Source organism: Diabrotica undecimpunctata, chromosome 5 (assembly GCF_040954645.1).
Source record: "Diabrotica undecimpunctata isolate CICGRU chromosome 5, icDiaUnde3, whole genome shotgun sequence".
NCBI lineage: Eukaryota > Metazoa > Arthropoda > Insecta > Coleoptera > Chrysomelidae > Diabrotica > Diabrotica undecimpunctata.
This window is the reverse complement of record NC_092807.1, coordinates 41,084,637-41,102,227: the sequence shown is the minus strand read 5'-3', so window position 1 is coordinate 41,102,227 and position 17,591 is coordinate 41,084,637. Positions and strand designations below refer to the sequence as shown.

Here is a 17,591-nt window from a genome sequence, read left to right as displayed (position 1 = left end):
TTGACTCGGACACAAACAGTAACATTGAAAACAGTTCAGATCTTGATGAAGACAATGATTATTTTATAGCAAAAGACAGAAAAACTAAATGATATAAGAAATCTCTTCTTAGCAAATTTACTAAAACTCCTTCAAAAAATATTGTCAAGATATTTCCTGGGCCAACAGTTTGTGCGAGAGATGTTACTACGGAACTAAGTGCTTTAAGACGGGCTAAAGATACGACTAAACAGGAAATCATGGCATTATTAGGATTATTATTTCTTGCAGGGACTAAAAAACAAAATCATACACACTTCCTCGAATTGTGGACAAAAGATGGTACCGGCTCAGAAATCTTTCGAGCCTGTATGAGCGCAGATCGATTTTTATTTTTGCTTGCTGCTCTTAGGTTTGACAACAAAGATACTCAAAAGGACCGAAAATCAATTGACAAACTTGCTGCCATTCGCTTTACTCTTGATACGTTTATGAAAAACTGTAGCAGCAACTATTCCTTGGGAGAAGAAATGACTATCGATGAAATGTTGATACCTTTTAGAGGTAGATGCAACTTTGTGCAATACATTCCAAGTAAACCTGCAAAGTATGGCTTAAAAGTGTTTGTGTTATGTGACGCGCAGACCTTTTATGTCACCAATTTTGAGGTGTATTGTGGTCAACAACCGGAAGGGCCCTACAAAAAATCTAACACACCAACGGATATTACCCATCGCCTGCTTCAACCTTGGAAAGGTAAAAACCGTAATTTAACATGCGACAATTGGTATACGAGTTATCCGTTGGCAATTGACCTTTTGAAGGAAAAGATAACGATGGTTGGCACACTTAAACTAAATAAAAGGGAACTACCTCCAGAGTTTTTACCAAGAAAAAACACACCAATTGGATCATCCACTTTTGGTTTTCAAAAAGAAGTTACCATTGTATCCTACACACCAAAAAAAATAAAGCTGTCATTCTCCTATCTACCATGCACAGTAATTCTACAGTAGATCCCGAAACAGGAAAACCAATGATAATTTTAGACTATAATTCACATAAAGGAGGCGTAGACACTGTAGACAAAATACTATTCGGTACCTATTCGGTATCCCGAAGAACACGAAGATGGCCAATGGCATTGTTTTTTTAACTCCTGAATATTGCCGGAATTAACAGCCAGATCCTGTACAATGCTGCCAACATCGACAGTCCTCAAAAATATAGAAGAGTTTTTCTAAAAGAATTATCATTGGCATTTATAAGACCTCATCTTTCTGAGAGGGCGGAAATACAGAGTTTACCTCTGGATTTAAAAATATTCTTGAAGAAATACAAAAACGTACAAGACGACCACGATGAAGAACCACCAGCAAAAAAACGGGGGAGGTGCCATCGTTGTGGAAGGAGCAAAAATAGAGTTACAACAATATCTTGCAACAAATGTAATAGAACGGTTTGTAAAGAGCACTCTGTTACAATTTGTGCAAATTGTAATTTAGTAGACGCAAACGAGGAAGAAAACGAAAGTGAATAGCACACATATTCTCAAATATGTTCATTTGTGAATGATTATTTACTCCTAGTTTTTAGATTTATATACTAGTTTTATAATATTTTTAATGTTAAGCTAATATACAAGAATCTCAAGAAGGTTATTTTTAGAGAAAAAGAAGTGGTTGAGTTTTTGTTCTTATATTTGTTGCTAATCTTTATATTTTCGTTATGTATTATTTTTTATGTTAAGACATTCTCTTAAATATATACCTACATTTATTATATACAATATATGTACTAAAAATACCTAGTTGTGGCTTTTATTTGCGTTTTTAGTCGGTGGTGTACAGAATACACCGCGCACGTAGTTATGACTAATGGAGGGGCGCCCGTAGTTAAAGGTTAACTATTAATTAATAGTGTGGACAAAATTATATCGGGCAACTCTTATTATAATTTTTATTATATTTTCTACTACTACTACTATTTTCATCCAGAATTCTGAATATTGACGTATTACACAATTTTTTAAAAATTTAATAATTTTTAGTGGCCAGTACATATCTGTCTATCTCTTGTTTACTACTCATTCATAACCCGCCTACAGTCACTTGTCACGTTATATATATTATTTCTCTTATCGGAAACATCAACGTATTTAATTAAAAAGTATATATTTTTAGCTGGGGCTTATTGTTTGCTACCTTTTTTACAATTTCAAACAAACCTACCAAACCTATCAAAAGTTTCTGTGAATAATAGCGATGCGTTTTCCCACGCGTCATTTACTAAATAGCTGAATATCTCACTCCTACGAGGTTACACTTGACATATTTTTACTCGAAAATTAGATATAAACGCTCCAGCTGATCGGCAGAGCATGTGGCATGGCGCACCTGCTTCTCGACTAATCATCATGTGCTTTTTGTCGAGGATAATAACTATACCAATTTGTTTGATTGAATATAGGGGTGAGGTCGTAGTCCAGGTATAACGAAAAATACAATGTTTTCGTTAATTGAAACAGATGGTTAGATTTTAGGTTGTTTCAAATAAACATTGAACTACATTATTATAATATTTATACTAATGGATTAAAAATAAATTATTATAATGTATCATTTTTTATATTAAAAAACTACACCGTCGCACAGTATGAACCGAACGTTTAAGTTCATTTTAAGCAAAAAAAAAGTATTAAAAAAATTAAATTCCAATAATTTTTCTCAGAAAAAGCGCGACATCAATTTTCTAAATAAAATTTGTATTCACTCGACGGTAAAAATTCGATATTTTTTGATCAGAGTGTTTTATCGACAAAAATCAAAATGCAATTTAAAGGAAAACAGTGCAGCTTTTGTAATAGATTTTTGTGTTTTGTCACAAATGAAGTCAGTTTTTATAAAGCTGTTTAAATAAATAAACGTTGCGTGATTCTTGCTATTTTTACGATTCTCATAAGATCAAATAAATTTATCGCTTTTTTTGACCGGCCACTACGAAATTTCTATTGTGAGACCAAAATCCAAAAACCAATAAATTTTGATTTTTAGTTTTGGAAACAAATATGGGTCCTTTGAAATATGTCTAAAAACGCTGAATTTAAACTTTTACATTGCAATCAATCTCAGGTCACGGGAAATGCTTCCACGAAGACGGCATTAGATGGAATTCATAACTGAAGATGTGTAGTTTTCGATTCTACAAGCAGGTGTTAAAAACTACACATCTCCAGCTACAAATTCCACCAATGCCGTCTTTGTGGATGTATTTTCTGTCGCGTGAAATCCTTTATTAAAGTTTAAATTCAGCGTGTTTTAGGCATATTTCAAATCACTCATATTTGTTGCCGAAACTCAAAATCGACATTTAATGTTATAGTTTCTAAAGACTAGACTTTAGCAATGGAAATTCCACAGCGTACGGTCAATGTAAGTGATAAATTTGATTGATTGTATTTATAAAACTGATTCCATTTACGGCAAAACACAATAATTGGGTACAAAAGCTGCGCTCTTCAACTTAATATAAAATTTTGATTTTTGTCGATAGAACACACTGATTAAAAGATGCATTTTTACCATCGAGTATAAATTTTATTTAAAAAATTGATTTCGCGCGCTTAACCGACATTCACAAACACCGGTCACAAAAGCTTTTTTTGTGAGAAAACGGTTCGTTCCATACAAAAAGTGCTAGTAAATATTTTTCTTCAGAAGTTAATATTTATCATCATCTTTTTCTACGGAGTACAGATTTTTAGAAAATCGATGTTTTCCGTTTTTCCCCTTACGAGGGGCGTTTTAGGGGAAAGACTGGGATAGATGTGATAAACTTTTTTGCATCTTTTTTGGGATCCCAAAATTGACATTTTTAGCAAAATTCAGCTTGTTCGTATTATTTTTAGTGGTCCAGTGACATTTTTGGTCTCTTCTTCTAAAACTAGTTGACGCTTTATTTTCTATCAACCCAATATTCTGTTTAATCAATAATTGTTAATTTAAATTTTCATGTATTTTAGTTCTAACGTATGGTCCTAAAGTTTTGGGAAAAATTTCAAAAGCATATAACTTTGACCACAATAATCTTATATTTTTATTAAATTATTCAACAATTTAACTTAACTATCCTTATTATAAATCAAAATTCAAATGACAGACAAGGGACCATTATTTTCGATTTGCCTAATAATTCCCCTGACACGTTGCATCATCCTTTGGACGACCTCGGCGTCAATTTCTCTAATTTTTGTATATATGCGGCGTCTTAACTGTTCCTAATTTTGTGCCATCCGTTATTATAGACTTTCCGACTTAATATTGCCCAGAACTCTTCAATTGGACGAGCCTGAGGTAGGTTGGGGGGATTGTCTGCTTTCGGTATAAAGGTAATGTTGTTAGTTTCGTATCAGTCCCTTGTGATCCTCGCGTAATGACATGAAGCAAGATCTGGCCAAAAGACTATTTGATCATTTGCATGATGTGTGTTCACAAACGATTTAGTTAGTAGTGTGAAGCAATTTCGAGAGACATCTTTGAATATAAATATTTGCGTTTAAGGCTTCGCCTCGAACAACGCCAATGTAGGGCTGTGAAATAAAGCCAGCCTCAGAAATTCCATACCATACCAAAATTTTGTCCATAAATTTTTTCTTACTTTTGAATTTTATTTTATCAGGTACATTTTCTTAATCGTTCGTGTAAAACCCATCGGTACCCTTCATCTCAGAGTTGGACAAAGTAAAATATTTTTCATCGTCCATCACGATCAACTTGTTGACGAAATGCACTCGCCTTAACGCGCGGCAACATCTCGGAATTCTCTCTAATTAATCCTTTGTGTATTTTGGAGCTTTTCTTCTTTTCCGGTAGATAATATTGTTACTCGATAGGGTCTTGTATACTGTAGTCTTTCCAACATGAAATCTTCTGGCCAGTTGTCGCTGTGAGACCCCAATTTTGTACTTAGCTGCTTCAATCAGTCTTGCCTCTCTTATATGGTTCAAAATCCGCGGTCGACCACTTTTACGCAAGTTAACACATGGTATCCCTTCTTCACATTCTCTGATTGTGCGATAAATTGTCGATTTGCTTATGTTTTGATCTCGATAAATATTAACAATATCTGTTAAATATTAACAATATCTATTAAATGTCAATAACTGATGACATTTCAATTCCATGGCCTTTCAATTCTTTGTTAAATGCATTTTGCTTTTCAATCAGACCAGGTGAAATTTTTCCCAAAACTTTAGGACCATACGTTATTCCCATTTACTTTTTGGATTAAACCTTGACCTTATTCAGTCAGTTCAGTACAAAGATATCTTTATGTTGGTAGTCTTGACTTCAGTAGCCCATTTCTATTGTTTAATCGAATTTTGGGTTAAGTTGACAATTAATTTTAACTTTTTACCAATATTTAGTTTTTTTTTATAATATTCTTTTTTGACTTGACATTTGACTAGATTTTTTTTATAATAATGATATTCATATACACATATTAATTTAATTACGAATAGTCGAAATCCGAAGATTTCTTAGTTTTTAAAACAAAAATTTAGATAATTGCCCAAATCTGTCCTTTCTACAATTTTCAAAGTAAAACAGACGATAAATGGACTGGCATGGGAAATCTACAATATGCATTCCATTTATTATTCAGTCAGTCCGTTTATCGTCTATTTTGTTTTGAAATTAGCAGAAAGCACAGATTTGAGCAAATATCTGAATTTTGGTATCGAAAATTATTCGACTATTTGTTCGTAGGTGGCGCCAAAGCGTCCGTATGTAGTTATTTTTATAATTACTTCCTTTGACGAACAAAATTTGATTTCACGTTTAAAGCTTCTTTATAGTCGCTCTGAGGAGTCCTGATATAAAGAAATACTTATAAGCGACTAGTGAAAGCACTACACTAAAATGAAGAAAGAAAAGAAACTATCTTTTCTGTATTTTTATTTAGTCACGTTTTGAGTATAAAAAACCAGTTTTCTTCTGTTCCTGGTTGAAAGTTCCCAAGGTATAACGTCCTTTTAAATTTGCTTCAGTCATGTTTAAAAATATTGCCATTTGTTTTTGTACTTGCACAAAACTCGATTCTTAATCAAACCTTTAATATCAATCGCGGTATTTCGATACTCGGCTTTTTCTATATCGGCACATACACCAATTTCACTCGCGCATTGGTCTGCTCTTTCGTAGCCTGCAATGCCAATGTGAGAAGGTATCCATATATATCTGATACTTCTAGAATTTTGTTGAGCCTACATGAGTTCAAGTTTTATCAGTTTCTAAAGAGGACCTTCGATTTAGTGAGTCACTAATGATAACTGAGTTAGAAATGTCATTAGAGTTTATATACATGATAGCTATGAGCACTGCATAGAGCTCAGCGGAAAAAATCGTAAAGTAGATGAAGGAAACGAAATCGTTGGGATAACCATGCAGCGCCTACTTCTCTGTTACATTTGGATGCATCTGTAAAGATTCCAGAGGAATGGCTATTGTTAACATTTGTAACGCTACCAAAAAAACGATCTGCGAAAACGTGCGAAGATTTCCGAACTATCAGTCTTATGAGTCATGCACTTAAAATTTTTCTTAAAATCATACATGCCTGAATTTACAAGAAATGCGAAGAAAATGTCGGTGAAATGCAATTCGGATTCCGCAATTCTATGGGTACACGTGAAGCACTTTTCACCTGACAAGTCCTACTTCAGAGATGCCGCGATGTCAGTTGTGATGTCTATATTTGTTTTATTGACTACGCCAAGGCATTTGACCGTTGTCAGCACCAGAAGATGGTCACCGCACTACAAAGAGTTGGATTGGATGAGAAGGACATTCGGATCATCATGAATTTATACTGGAACCAGCGTGCTCAAGTCAAGGTCGAAGACCAGCTGACCGACCAAGTGAAGATCATGCGAGGAGTAAGACAAGGATGTGTGCTATCGCCGACTCTTTTCAATATATACTCTTAGGAGATTTTTAATGAAGCCCTCACAAACCTAGACATGGGAATCCGAGTGAACGGTGAATACATCAATAATATCCGCTACGCCGATGACACTGTGTTACTAGCAACCAGCCTAAACGATCTGCAGGCCTTACTAGACCGAGTGCGAACTGTGGGTGGAACTGTGGAACTGTACCCTCAACGTACAATGGGACTACGCTCAAGAGATTAGATCCAGAATTGAAATGGCACGGTCTACATTTATTAAGTTGAAATCCTTGCTGTGCTGCAGTGATCTCAGTTTGGGAACCAAGATGCGAATAGTGAGGTGCTACGTTCTTTCAGTGTTACTATATGGAGTTGAAGCCTGGACACTGACGCAAGCCACTGAAAAACGAATCGAAGCCTTCGAGATGTGGATATACAGAAGGATACTAAAAATATCTTATGTGGACCATGTCACCAACGTTGAGGTCCTACAGCGCATGACAAAAGAAAAAGAAGTGCTTAATTTAATTAAACAACGTAAGCTTGAGTACCTCGGCCACGTGATGCGGAACGAAGAAAAATATCGAATTCTTCAACTTGTTATGCAGGGTAAAGTATTTGGCAGAAGAGGACCGGGACGCCGTCGTATCTCGTGGTTGAAAAATCTCCAACAATGGTTTGGGATGACCTCAGCGGAGCTGTTTCGCAGAGCAGTCAACAAAACCATGATAGCCTTCATGATCGCCAACATCCGGACCGGATAAGGCACTGAAGAAGAAGTACAGATTTTATAACAATGCTCGTAATGCTGACTGAGAATTAATGTCAAATTGGGCTAGGCCAGTATTTATATTATTAATAGGGGTTTTTAATATTGATTGAAGAAGTATTTGAAAATTCGATGTCGAGATATCCCAGGCCACGCCATACTTGCTCATAGTAAGGTTTGTGATTGATACTATTGGTAAAGAGATTTATATATTTATTAGTGAACGTTTAATAAATAAAGGTTTATTTAAATTTGAAGCTATTGACGTTGCATGTGATAATGTTAAGGAAATTCGGCGGTGATATAATGTAGGCTTCCCACTTTCACAATATAAACTTTCTACAGGTGACGTTCGCTCCAAAAGATAGTCTAAGTGTTGTGTTGGGTATAAAGTCTAGCTGTTTTGAAAACATGTGATGTGTATAGGCGTAAGCAATGGAACCATAATCAATTTTTGATCTAATTAAATTGTAGACTGTTAGCAATATAACGCGATATCAGAGCCCCAGCATCTATTTGACATGTTCTCATTTATTAAGTTTCATATTACATGTCAATACTGATTGCTTAATGTGTTTTTTTCCAAACAAGCTGTTTATCAAACCACATCTAAGAATTTCACACATGATTTAAAGGATAGCGATAGAATCGACGTGATTGGTATCAATGTAGATCGATTAATTTGTTTAGAGCAGCAAGCTCAAAATTAAAAATAGCCATTATGATTGCCAACCTCCGTAGGGAGACGGCACTCTAAGAAGAAGATGTTTTGAAAAATTTGAGATTGGGATTATTTGTTCTTTTTCGAAAGTTCTTTGCCTTTTACGAGAGCAACCAAGTCATCTTCATATAAAGTTGCTTTTAAAGGTTTTTTGATGTTTTGAGGATAATGTCATTAATGGCGATTAAGAAGAGTGTAGGGCTTGTCTAAGCCTTGGGGGATCCCGTTTTCTTTCTCAATAAAATGCAAGCAATTTCCACGAATGTTCCATGACTGTAACTTTTTAAGATGTTGTGTCTCCAAAATGTATTAAATGCTTCTCTTAGATCAAAAAAGATTACGATACAATGTTTTGTTGCCAGGGAGCAGGGATTCGTGAATATCACTTTCCAGGTCTAATATGTTGTCTATATCGGACTGGTTTTGTCAAAAATTTTGTTCGTTTATAAGTAAATTCAAATTTGTTAGATGCCAAATACATAGTTAGTAGCTTATCTATTGCACATGTTAAGTTTATCGGTCTATAGGAATCAGTACAAGTATCAGCAAGTACAAGTACATGTAGTACAAATTGCAACGTCTGTTGACCATTTTATGAGTTATGTTATAGTCAGAAAGTCATTTTTTGGTTGTTTCTGTTTTTTTTACGTAAATTTTCCCAATTTCTTAAAAATGTTATAATGAAAAACAATTAGAGACCTGAAGGTCGAAACGTTAGAATAAAGTATTCATAACTTTAAAATTATAGTAAATTTCCAATAAAATTAATGAAATTTATTTAAACATATTTCTTCATTAAAAATCATCTTGACGTTTCCATTTTGACTGTTTACCATCTAATTACATTTAAAATATTATATTTTCATCACTTAAAAAACACCTTTGGAATAACTTTCTTTGGTCGTAATATGACATTAATTGAAGCTGGTGATCGATGACAAAAAATTTAGGTAAAATCCTATACATATATAATAATAATATAATTACCCTATCCTATTTTTCTATATATATATATATATATATATATATATATATATATATATATATATATATATATATATATATATATATAAAGGAGTACGACTGTCAATTTAAATACAAAATTAAGTTGACACTGATACTATTGCGAGTGTTCTCGGCCTCAACAGTGGACAATAAAACAAAGGATGTTGCGACTAAATTCTTTAATAAATATCTCTCGTATATGAATCCATACATATCATCAGTTTATCCAAAAGTAATTGAATAAGCTTTATATTATAGAGAAAATTTTAAAAAATAACTTAGAGGAACTTGTAGCTGTCAATTTGACGAAAGTAAAGTATAAAAAAGGTGGAAACTTTTTAACCATGGATTTAAAAATTAAATGAAATCGTAGGCTTCCACGGCCAGAGTCAGAATTATAGTTTATTCGTCTTCCGGGTTTGGACCGTGTCATTTGTGAGTGACCCAAAAGTGGGTTCATCTCGACGTTTCGCTACAATTGTATGTAGCTTCTTCAGGAGAACAAAAAAGAAAAAGAAACAAAAGACAGGAAGATGGGTAGTTAGCAACGGTAACTCAGTTACTCAACGCAACCAGAGGCGAATACTAACTACCAAGATGGGCATTTGGTCACAGTAACTCAACTACTCTTCTTTAACTACAAATTTAAAATTTGTAGTATTTAAAAATTCTCCACTACAATTTTATAAAAGTTAACAACCCTTTATATAATTAAATCTCTGAAAGGTAATCTTTTACGCTTACTACGCTAATATATACCGTACTTCTCTCCGGATATACAACAAAAATAAAACCAAATAGTATTACAGTTAAAATGCTAATTTAAATCCTAATTATTCTCATGAATTAAGAAACTTTTTTGTTACAGGTGAGGACGTTATTTGTGAGTGGCCTACCAATGGATGCCAAGCCTCGGGAATTGTATTTGTTATTTAGAGCATATGAGGTAAGAATAATTTTAAATATATTTTAGTTTTTATTAACGCATGCTAATGAATTCGCCAGAAAGCTTAATTATATGTTTTTGTAATCACATTTTTTTTGTAAAATCATAATAATTGTCCTTTACTTCGCTATATACTAAACCTAAAATAAATACGTTGCAATTGTTGCAAATTGTGAGAATGTCTTTGTTAATTTAACGTCATTTTTTAAGTTGGCTATTCTGAAAAGTTTAATTGTGATCGGTCATCATTTGTCTTTTCGTCTGGTTCAAATTAAATAATATTTATTTCATCATTCAGTTTTTTTTTAATTTCACAAATAAACCTTTATCAACTGCCAAGAAATATTAATGGGTGATATTTAAACAAACAGTACAATAGATTTTTTCAAAAAAAGTGAAATAATAAGTTTTCCATTTAAAATAACTTGGTTTCTTCTCCTATGCGCCATCTCTGTTGAGGATGGCGACCATTAGGACTGAAATTCGTTTTTATCTTGGGCTGCGTATATTAGATTATTTCCATTGTTGTTCGTCCAATTTTTTATATTCCTCAGCCACGATTGCTTCTTTCAACATATTGTTACATTTTAAAAGGATTAATGCCTTAAATTATATTAGATTATATACATCCATGTATAAATAGTTGCATAGCTATTAGGCCTATTTAAGGTTTCATTAACGGAACATATCTATCTATATAAAAGGCTATGATGACAGTGCCAGGTCACACTGTAATTCCAGTCAACTAACGGCGCGTCTAGAACAGAAATATAAACTACCATATTTCAATCATATTTTGTTATGTTTTAATAATATTTTTAAGGTAGAGATTAATACAAAATAATTTAAAAAAATTTCGAAAATTGCTAAAAATACAGGTTACCGTAATTGTAAGGTAAGATCAATGACGTATAATAATATATATTTATTAAATGTCACTGGGTAAGATAAACATACACTTAATATAAAAATAAAATGACATTTAACAAACGTCATCGCTTTACCAAAATAAAATAAAATAAGAACTAAGAAATAAGATTAAATAATATTAAATAAAGGTAAGTAGAATTAAATAAAATTAAATCAAATTAAACTGAATTATTTAGAATTAAATAATTTTTTGAGCGTTTTGGGGTCGTCGGATAGTGACATATGATACTTCATTGGAAAGGAGAGGCGGTAGCATGTTGTGTTTGGTCTGATTGGGGCGTGTGATACGGTAAATGAAAGGAAATGATATCACGAATAAATTAAAATAGAAAAAACAAACAAAGCGACTACCAAAAGGGCATTACACATTGTCTTCATTAATAATAAACGTATAGTTACATACGAGATGTCATAGGGCACTATGCATAAAAATAGTTTAACTAAAAGACAAATTTTGATTTATTGACTTAAAGAAGGTCTCTGGCTGAATAAAAAATAAACAACGGAACGAATCCTAACATGCGACATAGCAAATAAGAAGATATAACGAATATATAACGGCGACTACCAAAAGGGTACTACACAGTATCTTCATTATTATTGAACGTATAGCGACATACTAGGTATAGAGCACTAAGTATAGATAAAAATAGATTGACTATAAGACAAAGTTTAATTTATTGACTTAAAGAAGGCCTCTGGCTTAATCAAAATAAGCATCTGATCGAATCCTAACATGCGACTTAGAAACTGAGAGGGAAGGATATAACGAATATATTCAGATAGAAAAAATAAACAAGGCGACTACCAAAAGGGCACTACACAGTACCTTCATTATTAATGAACGTATAGCAACATACGAGATATCATAGGGCACTATAGATAAAAATAGATTTACTATAAAACAAATTTTGATTAATTGACTTAAAGAAGGCCTCTGGCCGAATACAAAATAAACAACTGATCGAATCCTAACATGCGACATAGCAAATAAAAGAAAAGGATATAACGAATATATTCATATATAAAAAACAAACAAGGCGACTATCAAAAGGGCACTACACAGTATTTTCATTATTAATGAACATATAGCAACACTATGAATAAAAATAGATTTACTATAAGACAAATTTTGATTTATTGTTTTAAAAAAAACCTCTGGCTGTATACAAAATAAACAACTAATCGAATTCTTACATAGCAAAAAAAGGCAACTACTAAAAGGACACTCCACAGTATCTTCGAATATATTAACGAGTATATAGCGACATAGGAGATATCATCAAAGAGACTACCAAAAGGGCACTACACATAGTCTTCGTTATTGGCCGTATAGCGACATATCATATGACGCTATGAAACCATGATGTCAAGTCAGAAGTGTACCAGCTCATACTTTATTGTTACATGGATTATATGCAAAAAGTTTATTATTTAATGACTGTAGATGAGAATTGATTGGATCCCTGTCGCATGCGACGGGCAAATTTACTAGTTTAGTTATATGTATTGAAAGTTCTCGAAAGTTTAAACTACAAACAATACTGTGTTTTATATAGACCACACTGCGGTCAATCGACCATATTATTTGAGAACTACTTTTTCGATTCTTTTGAAAAGTACATTATTGGATTGTTTTGGATTAAGTCATTTGATTAAGCTATGGATATGGATGGCATCGAATATTAGTTGTAGCCATTTGTTTGCGGTAGTGTGCTGTAAGCCGCAAGCTTTTTAAAATATCGATTACGTGAATCTGCAGGTTAGTGAAATTATTCATATTGAGTTTCACGTGGAATGGACCCAGGTGGTGTTCTCTATTTTTGGTCTTTTTAGAGACACTTTAATCTCTATCCTTACTTATCTGTTTTTATTAAACAGTTTCTGGTTACTTAGGTTTTTTATTTTTATAACAAATCATCTTTGTTTTACAGTTTTTTTAGCTATGGTAAAGAGCTCTTAGGGACTTATCTTAAATCTTTCAAGGTTAATTTTTTATATATTGGTTTTCTTTTTGTATAGAAATACCTTATCGTTTATAAATAATTAAGGTTAATTAATTATATACCATATTGATTTTACCAATTTTGTTTAACAATAAATATGTTTTATTTTTAAATTGTATGAATTTATTTATCTCAACATAACTTGCATGGCGCCCATTATTTTTATTTCTAAAATTCACTGAGAATAACTCATCCTAGGCCAGACTAGTTTGAGTCCTCCTTATGCGTTCTTACCTACTTTCAGAGAAGTCTCTAGTTCTATATAGTCTGATTTTGTTTGAATTTTTTTTGTGTGGTTATAGCCACAATATTTATTATAAATCAAGACTTTAGTATATAGTTTGTTACAATATACTTCTCCTTTCATCAATCTTGTTCTCCAAGATTAGTTGTAGCTCTTCGCACCTATTGTAGCGCATGATATAACTGCGATAAGCCATTTTGCTTATCTTAATAGTTCGGCCTAATTGTAGCTGGATATTTCGCGCTGTCTTAAATGTAGATTACTAGGTCAAAAACTAGAATTTTAGTTGGTAAGGAGAATTTTTCTAGTTACATTCTGGCACTCGATTCCAACAGGAAATTCATTAGTTTCTGTAGATGTTCTTACGATTCAAACAATACCACAGTGTCTTCTGCGTATATTAAACTATTGATCAAAATTCGGTTGATTTTGTTACCCTCTGAGCGTTACTCCAGAAATTCCTTAATAATATGTTGCATAGGCTTCAAAGAGAATCGAAGACTGGAGGCATCCCTGAAGTACTTCTCATTTTATGCAGATATAGCTAGTGTTGCAATTTGCAGTACAAACGTAGCTATTATTATACCAGTATATATTGCGGATAATTAATAATTATGTCCCGTCCATAGAGCCCGGTCTATTGTAGCATTTGAATCATTTTGTCGCGCTTTATACGGTCGAATGCTTTTAAATAATCAACAAAGTAAGTGTAAAGGTTTCTGTGCATTTTAAAAGCTTTCCACAAACAGCTTCAATCCCAGAATTGCTAAAAACCATACTGGGATTGCTGTTCGCACCCATTGTAGCACATAATAAAACTGCGATAAGCAATTTTTCTCATATTAATAGTCCGACCTAATTGTGGCTAGATTACTCGGTCAAAAACTAGACTTTTGGTTGGTAAGGAGATTATGTCTAGTTACATTCTGGCACTTGATTCCGACAGAAAATTCATTAGTTTCTATAAATGTTCTTACGATTTAGACAGTACTACAGTGTAGTCTGCGTATATTAGGCTATTGATTTTTGAGTATGTTGGCGCATACTGCAAAATGTTCCATACTCGTTATTTATTTATTGTGTTACTTGAACTTATCTAATTTATATTTTGTATACTTTATTGTAGAAGCATTAGAATGTACAAAAGAGGCACCGAACAAGGTATAACTCCACCTCATGTTATATTGAAAGCACGAAACTGGTAAAAATAGAAAATAGATAATTAGAGGCGTCGAAAAGATGTTGACTAAAAGTAGGTGAACATGACTTAATGGGATCTGCCGGGATGCCATCACTACATATCGGTTATTCTAAACCACGGCAACTAAGAAATCTCTTTTTGTATAAGTAAACTTCTTAGTTTTCACGTGGAATAATTCATTTCAGGTGTTTACTGAAGTACAAGAAACCCTGCTAGCCTCTTATCTTCTTAATGCTCCCGATATTTATTACAGTTTAGCACCAAAACAGGTAAGAGCTTTTGCTCACGAGTATGTCCTGAAAAGCATACAGTAGCCCTGAAAACAAAACATCCGCCACCATGGGATAAGATGAAAATGACTGTTGAAGACTGTTTAACTTGTTTTATGAAACGACACTACACCTACAGACCATTATCGATATGAACATCAGAATCCACAAGTTTGGCAAGAGCTTAGTTTTAATAAAATTAATATCAAAAATTTTTTTGAAAACCTTAGCACCAAGTTCCAAAGTTCCAAAAATAGGTATAAAATTTTTCATGTATTAATTGTTTAAATGAGGACGGTAATTAGAAATAGCTAAATAACAGTAAATAACTAAGAGAAGACTATATACATGGACGTCTTGTTCGCATACAGTTAACCACATTGTCAGAAACCAAATAGACTTTATACTCGTAAATAGCAGTTATAAAAACTCTATAACCTCAGTTAAAACTTATCCTGGCGCAGATGTTAACTCAGATCACAATCCGTTAGTTGCTGACGTGAAAATAAAATTAAAAAGAATTGAACTCAGAAAACAACAACCAAAAATTAATGTAAGAATGCTAAAAAACGAAGAAATAAAACATAATGTTAATGTTAATTGGCAAAAAACACTAACTGACAACAAACAAATTATGGATGTAAATAAAAAGTGGTTTAATATAAAAAACACATTACTGAAACCAGCTCTAGAAAGTTTGATACAACATAGGTCAGAGGCTAAAAAACAGTTGATTACAGAAGAAATGCTATTACAGATGGAATAAAGAAGAAAATATAAAGAAAAAGATCTACTGAAGTATAAAGAAATACAATAAATAATTAAGGAAAAAATCAAAACAGCTAAGGAAACTGATTTGATAAAACAATGTAAAGAGATAGAAGAACTAGAAACAAAATATGATATGAGAAATATGCACAAAAAATAAGAGAAGTGACTGGAATATGTCGAAATAGACAGCAAGGACAACAAAAAAGGAGTACTACTAATAGATTTACTAGAAAAATTAAGACTATGGAAGGAGTACGTTAGAGAACTTTTCCAAGATGAAAGAGGTGCAATGCAGAAAATACAAGAATTAAATCCTTTAGAGAGACAGAAGATAACGATAGATGAAATCAAATATGCTATTAAAAACTCTAAAGAAAATAAGGCAGCTGGATTAGATGAAATACCAGTAGAACTGTTAAAACTAGTGGAAGAGGATAACTTGGAAGTATTGACAGATTTATTCAACACGGTGTACGATACGGAAATAATACTACAAGAGTGGCTGAAGTCAGCATTTATAACCATCCCTAAAAAACAAGCAGCAAAAGAGTGCTCTGATTATCGAACACTGAGCCTCATGAGTCATACTTTAAAAGTACCGCTGAAAGTAATACATAAGAGAATATACGTAAGGCTAGAGGAGGATATTAGCGAGACGCAATTGGGGTTCCGAAATGGAATGGGTACTCGAGAAAGATTATTTGCCATCAATATATTGATTCAGCGATGTCTGGATGTAAACGTTCATCTACACTTGTGCTTTGTTGACTACGAAAAAGCTATCGATAAAGTAAGACATGAAAAACTAATATCAATATTTATGAACAAGCGCATTGACAGTAAAATCATAAATATAGTGCAAACATTATATTGGAACCAAAGCGCCATAGTTCAAATTGATGGGCAATACTCAGAAGAAATGAAGATCTGTAGAGGAGTTAGACAGGGATGTGTTTTATCGCCACTTTTGTTTAACTTATATTCCGAAAAATTTTTCCAAATCACGCTCAATAATATCAAAGCGGGAGTTGCCATTATCCGAAAATTAATTAACAACTTAACGATATGCAGACGACACTGTGATCATAGCAACGAATATAGAAGATCTACAACATCTTGTCGAAAGCTTAAGTATGAATAGTGCTGAAATGGGAATTACTATAAACGCAATACAAACGAAGTACACGCTAATTACATAAAGACCAAAAAATATATATCACCTATTGACAATCAATGGTAACGTGATAGAACAAGTAGAAAAATATCAGAATAGAGATTGCAAGATCAGCATTTATACGAATGAAGCCACTTCTAACGTGCAAAAATCTAAATTTGGAGATCAGACTACGTACGATTCGCTGTTATGCATTTTCAATATAATTATATGGAGCTGAGACTTGGACATTAAAAAAATGCAATTTAAAAAGAATCGAGGCTTTCGAACTCTGGTTATACCGCAGAGTATTAAAAATATCATTAACTGGTAGAATTAGAAATGAAGAAGTACTGGTGAGGGTTGATAAACAAACAGAACTAATCACCACTATACAAACCAGAAAACTGGAATACCTAGGCCACGTGATGAGGGGACCAAAAAATGAAATTTTGAGACTCATAATACAGGGAAAGATTCAAGGAAGAAGATCTGTTGGCCGAAGGCAGAACTCATGGTTGAAGAATCTACGTGATTGGTATCAATGCAGATGGATTGATTTGTTTAGAGCAGCAAGTTCAAAAATAAAAATAGCCATTATGATTGCCAACCTCCGTAGGGAGACGGCACTATAAGAAGAAGAGTA

At 33.0% G+C, this 17,591-nt stretch overlaps 1 protein-coding gene across 1 annotated transcript in view; it reads left to right on the top strand.

The window, feature by feature from the left end:
- LOC140441274 (protein couch potato-like) overlaps positions 1-17,591 on the top strand; it is a 335,845-nt gene that overhangs the window by 100,089 nt on the left and 218,165 nt on the right. The window contains exon 2 of the mRNA XM_072531890.1: positions 10,294-10,371. Within this exon, the coding sequence (XP_072387991.1) occupies positions 10,294-10,371 (78 nt within the window). The remainder of the gene's footprint in view (positions 1-10,293; positions 10,372-17,591) is intronic.